This window comes from Melanotaenia boesemani, chromosome 5, assembly GCF_017639745.1.
Source record: "Melanotaenia boesemani isolate fMelBoe1 chromosome 5, fMelBoe1.pri, whole genome shotgun sequence".
Classification (NCBI taxonomy): domain Eukaryota; kingdom Metazoa; phylum Chordata; class Actinopteri; order Atheriniformes; family Melanotaeniidae; genus Melanotaenia; species Melanotaenia boesemani.
The window spans coordinates 9,652,977-9,662,097 of NC_055686.1; the positions used below are offsets into that span (position 1 = coordinate 9,652,977).

The following is a 9,121-nucleotide window of genomic DNA, read 5'->3' on the forward strand; positions in this document are numbered from 1 at the left end:
ACCATTTATAATTTATATATCATTTAAACAAACAATCTATTGTTTTTAAATTATTATTAAATGCCATTAACATTTAAAAAAATAACATTTTACAAATTATCATTAAAAATGTCCCTTGAGTACTAATAAAGTTTTTTATTGTTTCATTTCAATCTATTTTTATTTTTAAAAGTTGCATTATCACACAATAATGGTGTGATATGAGTGATAAGTGCATTTTCCCTAATATTTTTCTTATATTTTGACTTTTAAGTCTAACATTAGATATGTAAAATATAGCTGGAAAATGGAAATTTTGTCTCCTAATTTTCGTTATTACCTTAAAAATTTAGAACGTTTGACTTATTTATTCATTCATTCATTCATTGTGTGTGTGTGTGTGTGTGTGCACACGCAACTTCAAGTGCTGGAAAAAGGTTTTCGTGACTTTAAAATGTTCAGTTTGGGATTTAATTTGCTTGTGAAAGCCTGTTTGTGTCTGTTCCGTCAGTCACGTGACCGCTGTGCAGAGACGGAGATGGCTGAGATTCCTGACGGTGACGTCGGGACGTAAAACGGGAGAGGAGGACAGAAGGAGGCTTGCGGACATCTGTCGACACGGACGGTCGCAGAGTGATTTATTGATCAGCCGCTGATCGGGAACGATTGAAGGGGTCATAATTGGAGCTGATCGGCGGTTTGCGCGTGCGGTGACGGGCGGAGGAGGGATGCGTTGCCTGGTAACAGAAACGGGGCTGAGGGGGGAAAACAGGCCAACCGTCACTTTGAGTGAACGTCTCCAGCTTCAACGGTTTCTCTCTTTCACTTTCATTTAACAGCATTTTAACAGTTTCCCCAAAACGTTCATTATATTTTCGCTGTTTACAATATAAATGCGGTCGTAATGGAGTACTTTAGCCAACAGGAAACACGCTTTGCTGACCTCACTGTACATGATGCGAATTGTTTTTGTTAATGACATTAAATATTTAATGTTATTTTAAACGTTTAAAAAGCAAACAAAACTCAGAAAATGAGTTAATTCACTACGTTAACATGTTTATCAGTAGTCCAATATTAACCCACAGGCAGTTTGTGACAATAAAAAAAAAAAAAAAAAAGGTTAATAGCGACGCTGGACGTCTGTTATATATAGTTTGACCTATGTTTACTTGGCGCATGCTCACACTGTCATTTTTAGGAAACTTATGTCCCAGATTTCTTTCATTTTAATCACATTTTTCTGTTCTGTCTGCGTTAAAGTGAAACAACACAGGAACCATAGAAAACTTGTAGGACCCACCCAGTTTAATTAATTCTCAGTTATTTTATACATGAATAAATTTGTCAGCAGGATGTTACAACAGGTTATATCTGTTCAACCATTTTCCCAGAGTTAAAAAGACTTATAACAAGCAAAACTAGGTTTTCTCATTCTGCTTCAGTGTAATAAACCACCTGTGTGACTGGTAACCTGCCTGCTGTCTAGGTGGTGTAGGATGTGCCAGTAGTCGGTCGGTGCTCAGGGTGAAGCAGTCATCATGCCGTGTACCTGTGCAGAGTGGAGGAGGTGGATCCGCCCGCTGGTTCTGGTTCTCTATGCTCTTCTGCTGTTGGCTGTGCTGCCACTGTGCATTTGGGAGCTGCAGAAAGACAAGGTGCACTTCATCACCTCCACCTGAGCCACACCTCTTTTCTCAGACTTTAATCTTTTACATCCTGACTGAGGATTTTGTGTTCGGGAGTCTGAAGCTCTAAATCTGTCTGTGCAGGTTGGGACTCATAGTAAAGCCTGGTTCATAGCTGGTGTGTTTGTGTTCCTCACGATCCCAATCTCACTGTGGGGTATTCTGCAACACATGGTGCATTACACCCAGCCTGAGCTGCAGAAACCCATCATCAGGTAAACACACTTGCACCTTTCCTTCAACCATCAGATTCCTGAATGCACATGAGAACAGATTCTGATTATTTAAACTAATCAATCTCTTTCTGAACTGCATCCAGTCTGGTACAGGGAATTTTATTCATTTCAATATTATAATTTATCACTTATTCTAGACAGGAGGATGCGTCAGCCAGTTGAATAATGTTAATTTGGTGGTTTAGTGTCCAAAGTTTCCTTGCAGTTTTGAGTTGCAATGACAGAACATAAAGATAAAATTTTCTGCTAATAAGGGCGTCACTTTGGAAGCTACCTATTAAACTGAATGACATGTGTACTTGTATTTATACAAGCCTTAGACCATCTTCAGTCAAACAGAAAGAATCACAAACTTGACAACACCCAAGAAAGGATCTGATAATGGACAGTGTAATCAGGAAGCATGATTACAGCAGCTGCTTTCAGAGGCTTCTGATGGTTGTTTTTTTTACTTCTTGAGAATATCCTTCAATCAGAAATACACTTAAGTCTTTGTTTTATCAAAATGATAGAATTTAATGATAAAACAATATATCAAATAAATCATTAGGTTCTTCAGTTGATGCAGCAGACATATTTATTGTGCTTGTTTCCAACTAAAATCATACTAAATAAAACCTCCACAGTAACAAAAACAATTAGATCTATATACGCTGCATTTGATGAAACTTAAGTTAAAAAAAAAAGCAAATGACTGATATAATTAAAGAACCAGAGTGTATTCAAGGATGTTAGCCAACTTTTAAATATTTCCAACAAATTCATCATTTTCCTTTGTGTTCAAGAAGTAAAATAAAAAGGAACGACCAGGTTGTAAGACATCAAGACAGGATGAATTTCAAAATATCCTCAGTTCATTTAATAAATGCAGAGAAATCATGAGTGATCTAAACAAACCACCCCAAAAAAGTGAACTCCAAACAACACATAAGGAAAGCAATAAAGAGTTGAAGAACAGGCGAAACGAAAGTAAAAAACAAGTTTATTCACACACTCCAACTATTAAGCTACTTTCTTTAGGAAGCACAGGACGGGAATACATTTATTGATCCAAGTATGTCAGGATACACAGGTTACACATCAATAAAAAATTAGTTTGATTGATAGTTAGGAGTTAAATTAGGAGTTAAAAATGTAAAATGTATTAGAAACCAAACAGAGATCATTGTAAGACAGAGATCTGGTTGTAATCATGGACTCTGACCTCGTCTTGGTCAAGTCACTGTTACCTGAAGAGTATTTCTAACGTCTCAGAGTGAACTCGTCGATGCATTTCTCTTTATTTAACATGATTACTGCGACAGTGTGTTTAAAGATCAGTAGAACCGCTGATCCAGGATGTTGCTGCCTGAGTTCTCACTAAGACCACAACGGTAGATCAGATCTCTCCAGTCCTGAGATCTCTACTTCAACTTCCTGTCCATCAGAGTCCATTCTAAAATACTGCTGCTGGTTTATGAATGAAGACCAGTATCGATTTCAGATCTTTTTGTTTGTTATTAACCTTCCATCAAGAACAGGTTGACTTTGTGTTTCCAGAGTTAAAACTAAACATTAGGATGATGCTTTCACCTTTTATGCTTCATAAATGGAAAACTGACTCCTCTGGACCCACAGATCTGACCTTCCTGTTCACTACTGCATCTGATTGAATTAAACTAAAGGGATGTGCTTTTTAATGCATTACATTCTCTGTAAAGCACTTTCAGTCACTTTGCTGATGATGTAGCACATTATTTATTTATTTATTTATTTATTTACAAATGAGACACACACAAACTTGTAGTTATTCTTTGTCTCACCTCTGGGTCAAAATCAAGGTCAGGAACTGTGGAGCTAGCTCAAATGCTATGGTCAACTGACCTCCCATCAAATGTTTAAAAGCAGGAGTAATTCAATTTCCAGCTGAATGGATGCATCAGTCTAACTTTTAGAGATTAAATTCAGTATTATTTTAATTGACTTAACATGTTAATGTGTAATCTAAAAATCCAGTTTTACTAAACAAATGAGGGAAGAGCGGTAAACCCGGTTTGTCCCTTTCACTTGTTATCTGAGTGTTGGATGTGAAGAGGAGGGATGAGGAGGATGGAGTCCAGGCATTGGAGAACATCTTGATAATTGAGATGAAGGATAGAGGAGAACAGGAGCTTCATATTTGACATATAAGATGAAGCACAAAAACACAAGGCCAAAGATGGAAGCTGATAGCTGATCCTCAAATATTTCATTATTCGTTCATGCTGTTTTGTTGTTTTTGAGTACAAAAAGTGTACTTATATGGCACTACATCTGGACCTGATGTCGCAAAGCGAATCACGGTAAAAGATAAAAGAGACATAATGAAGACGTGGTATAAAAATAAAGAAAATTGAGATTTTTTAAGCACCTTTCTTAAAGCATTCAGAGAATCTACAGATTTTGTGGCACCTGGAAGCTGTTCATTTAGAAAAAACGGAAAATTTCAGAAACTCAAATAAACAACGACTGGTTGCTGTCCTGTTTTCCTCTTCCAGGATATTATGGATGGTGCCCATCTACAGTTTGGACAGCGTGAGTCATTAATGCACACACAAACACACAGTGAGCAGCACCATTCAGCCGTTGCCTGGCAACTCAGTCTAATTGGAAACGATGGGGGCAGTGTCACAAGACCGGGCATCACGTTCCACACAGACTTGTCTCATTTCAGTTAATTCCATTACAGCAAATAACATTCCCTCTTTTTGTCATGTGACTGCAAACATGCGGGAAATTATGTTTCATCCCTAATCTCCTCTTTATCCTCCTCCTCCTGTTCAGTGGCTGGCCCTGCGATACCCCAACCTGGCCATCTATGTGGACACATGCAGGGAGTGCTACGAGGCCTATGTCATCTACAACTTCCTGGTGTTCCTTCTGAACTTCCTCAGTAACCAGTATCCAAGCCTGGTGCTGATGCTGGAGGTGCAGCAGCAGCAGCCACACCTGCCGCCGCTGTGCTGCTGCCCACCCTGGCCTATGGGAGAGTAAGACGGGGGGAGCAGCACGAGGTCACAGTTTATGATGACGGGATTAATGTAAAGCTGTTAATGCTCTGTCTGTTTGTCAGGGTGCTGCTGTTCAGGTGTAAACTGGGAGTCCTCCAGTACACAGTGGTCAGACCCGTCACCACGGTGATAGCACTGTAAGTTTCAGTATGTATTGTGAAGAAATGTAACTTTTGAAGTGTCATATTGGAAATTAAGCTGTATGTTTACATCAGTCGCCATGGTGATGTGGCTTTAAGTCTTATTCTATCACTACAAACCAAAAGTTTCCTCCTGTAACCATGGTGATAGTGTTATAAATTTCCTCTTTACAGTGGTGATCGTAGTCCTAAATTCTGACTGTAACTGCGGAAACAGCATTAAGTTTCCATTTGTAACCATGGTGATAGCACTTTAACTTTCCTACTGTTACTACGGTGACAACACTGTAAGCTCTTCTGTAACTTGCCAAAAGTGCTGAAAGTTTCCTGCTTTCATGTGGCAACATGCTTAAATGTTTTCAGAAACCCTAGAGATGTCAAAGTAGACTTTACCTACTGTTACCATGGTCATAGGGATGTAAGTTCTCCTCTGTAACCAGGGTGATTATGCGGCAAGTTTCGTGCTTTCACCATGACAGCATGCTTAAAATTTCTTGACATCATTATGGTGATCAAACTTTAAGTTTTTACAGTGTTGTAGCTGCAGATTTGGTATGAATGTGCATATCATCCTGTAACCACAGTGATGAAGCTGGAAGCAGCTATTTGTAACCATAGTAACAGCTTTCCAAATTTGATTCCTGTAACCATGGTGATAATTATTTTCGGTGTGAACATATGTGAAACTATGGTGTTTTTTTAAATTATATCTGTGGTGAATTAACTAATTAGTGAAACACTTGGACGTGCAGGATTTCCAAGCTTGTAACGTAACAGTCACAGAATGCATCACCATAGTAACATGGAAAGTGATGCGATGTTTTGTGCAATAAAATATAATTCACTGTGTACCTTGTGGTCTTCTTAACTTTAAGCAAGTACATTTAATGCCTAACAAAGTGCACTTTCAGTCAAACTTGAATTATCTGAAGTTTGTGATCTGATGAGTTTAACATGTGACTCAATGTTTCTGTCTGTGCAGCATCTGTCAGCTCTGTGGAGTTTATGATGAAGCCAACTTCAGCTTCAGAAACGCCTGGTCCTACTTGGTCATAGTCAACAACATATCACAGCTGGTATTGATACACTACAGACACAACACCTTGCTAGAATAAAGAATGAAAACACCACTCTAAAGAAATTAGGATTGTGATTCACAAGAATTAAAATTCTGCATGCTGTTCCGTTTACATCTCTCTCTCTCTACAGTTTGCTATGTACTGTCTAGTGTTGCTCTACCGAGCTCTCAGAGATGAGCTGACTCCCATCAGGCCTGTGGGCAAGTTCCTCTGCGTCAAACTGGTTGTGTTTGTCTCATTCTGGTAAGACTGGTGGCTTCTGAAGTTTCATGTATATTGAATACATGTTTTCAGAGCTGATGAGCTCATTTTCCCTGCAGGCAAGCAGTTCTGATAGCATTTCTGGTGAAAGTCGGTGTGATCTCTGACAAACACACGTGGGACTGGGACAGCGTGGAGGCCGTGGCAACTGGGCTGCAGGTGAACACATTTATAAACAAATAATATCATTGTTGTCTCCCAGTCAGATGACCTCTGAATTACCTCAATCTTTGTTTGTTAACCTCTGCTTGCTGATGGATCAACCAACACAGGACTTCATCATCTGCATAGAGATGTTCCTGGCAGCCATCGCTCACCACTACACCTTCACCTACAAGCCCTATGTACAGGTAATGCTTGTTTATTCTTTCACCCAGAGGGCTGGCTGATAAATAGATTTGATCAATTCATTCAAATTTGTTATTTCTGATATTTTGCTTTTATTAACTTTTTGTTTTTGTTTGTTTTACAACTTCTGACTTGGAACAAGTACTGACATATAAAATTAGTTTAAAAGCTGTTGATAACAAACGTTACAACACCTTAAGCAGACGTGATTTTAAGTCAGAGACACACTGTCCTTTACGAGAGACAAGATAGCAGCAGCCCATCAATTCCTGCTAAAAGATGACCAACATTAAGGCGATAGTTTTCAGTGTGTAACACGTATGAGACAGTGGCTTAGTTTTAGACATCTGGAAAATGTGTAGTCAAAGTTGTTTCACCCCACCTCTACCACTGCACATGTGAAAAAAAGTATTAAGAGAGTTGGAAGAGGTATATTTTGGACAGCACATTTCATGATAAAATTATCCTGATTACTTCTTTTTTTATACTTTATATTTAGATAAACTACAGGAAGGGATGATTTTGAGCCGTTTCACCAAGTCCTCCCATCTCTCACTTATCTGTCTTACTCTTTATGTGATGCTTCAGGAAGCAGAGGAGGGGTCGTGCTTCGACAGCTTTTTGGCCATGTGGGACTTCTCTGACATCAGAGCTGATGTCACAGAGCAGGTCCGCCATGTTGGTGAGTGTCAGAGTATTTGTAACTGAGACTGTTAAATAAATAAAAACAATGTGCACATGCAATTTGTTTATTTCAGATGATATTTAACCATTTAATGCCTAATGCATCATATACACTGCTTCTGAGACAATTGTACCACCATCTGGTATAAACTGAAGTGGTTTATACCAGATGGTATGAACCACTAGGGGGCAGAAGTGGTCTTGCAGAAGACCTGGTGGGTCTTGTTTGCACTGCAAGAATTCTGGGATCACATACACATGTAGTGTACAACCATTTTGTTAAAGGGCCTAAAAAATACTATCCATAATTTCTTAGTTCAGGCAATAAAACTATGAAATTTGACTTGATAAATGAATCATACATGTAGTAAAACGTGTTTTAGGTTGAGTTTTTTCTATGAATATTTTTATTTTTACTATCGTGTTACACCAGGTTTTTAGTCTTTTGTGGCTCCATTTGCAGGTATGTTGAACCTGTTTTTGTTTAAAAGTCACCTCCTCCCCCCCCCCCCAGGTCGTACGTTCCTGGGTCGTCCCAACAAGATGTACTTTGGTTCAGCAGCTCAACCTGAACACACCGAGCACACTGGCCTCCTTAACGCCACCTCCCAGGATCCCATCGCCGTGGCAGCCACGTCCATGCCCTCTTCCCCTTCGTCAAGCGGGCGGTACCAAGGCCTTGGTCACACCCCTGCCCCTCACTCCATCTCCGCCCCTGCAGGGTTCACGTCTTCATCCTGGGAGGACGACAGCGACGGCTCGCCTCCACAGCCAGGTGCCGGCCAATGACAAACACACCCCAGCGTGGAGAAAGAAACCATTTAAACTAGAAAGAAACTGGAAACATGGACTCTTCTGAACTTTCCTCCACACATTTATGAAGAAAAGCTGAAGTGAGATGAAGGAAAGCAGAGAGGAAGACTGCGGTCTGTGATGTTACAGCCATTGTTTGTTGAGAAACGGATGTCGTTTTTTAAACAACAGCTCAGATTTAAATGTTTAAAATCTGTATTTTGCTGTCAGATTGTGTAGATTTGATAACTGTACCTGCAGTTTAAGATTTCTTCAGTAGAAGAAGATGCAGGTTGTTGTCATGGTTTATTCCCTCGGTGCTGAAGTGTCCTTCAGATAGCTTTACTGCTTGTTTTGATAAAAATAAATATTGTCATATTTAACCACCAAAAACTGACAAGAAGCTACAACAGTGGTCCTCCAATAACAGACTCTTACAGGCAGATATAACATTAGTCGCTTCCTTTATTCATGTTGGTCTTAAATATTAACTCACATGTTTGTCTCAGAGGTAAATATTTATCCATAACATCCATGATTTGGGTCATAAATGTCAATTACTGAAGCCATAAAACATTTGAAGATGGATATAAGGCTGGAGCATCATCTTTTTAAAACAAATAAAATCTTATTCTATGTGGATTCAATGCTGAAAAAAGTTCAGAGTAAATTATTTATTTTCATTGTTTCATTTGTTCTAAAAACGACATCACAGAAGTTTAATGACGCTCCTGCCTGGATCTTATTAATACGTCACATCTTTAGGAACCAACAGTCAGAAATACTGTTTTCATGGGATTAATATAACAAAATATTTACAGAATCATCACTTTTAATGCTGTTAATTAGTTTTAAATTACATAGACTGAATAGTGAATCCTTAGT

General features: G+C 39.0%; 1 protein-coding gene across 1 annotated transcript; it reads left to right on the plus strand.

Annotated features, from left to right (window-relative positions):
• Nucleotides 1–505: 505 nt before the first annotated feature.
• Nucleotides 506–8,874, plus strand: LOC121639765 (transmembrane protein 184C-like). The gene is made up of 12 exons (XM_041985243.1): nucleotides 506–790; nucleotides 1,469–1,637; nucleotides 1,752–1,882; nucleotides 4,420–4,456; nucleotides 4,706–4,911; nucleotides 4,995–5,069; nucleotides 6,055–6,148; nucleotides 6,282–6,394; nucleotides 6,472–6,571; nucleotides 6,685–6,762; nucleotides 7,349–7,442; nucleotides 7,959–8,874. The coding sequence occupies exons 2-12, from the start codon at nucleotides 1,521–1,523 to the stop codon at nucleotides 8,231–8,233; spliced, it is 1,320 nt and encodes a 439-aa protein (XP_041841177.1). The 5' UTR covers nucleotides 506–790; nucleotides 1,469–1,520; the 3' UTR covers nucleotides 8,234–8,874.
• The last annotated feature ends 247 nt before the right edge of the window (nucleotides 8,875–9,121 follow it).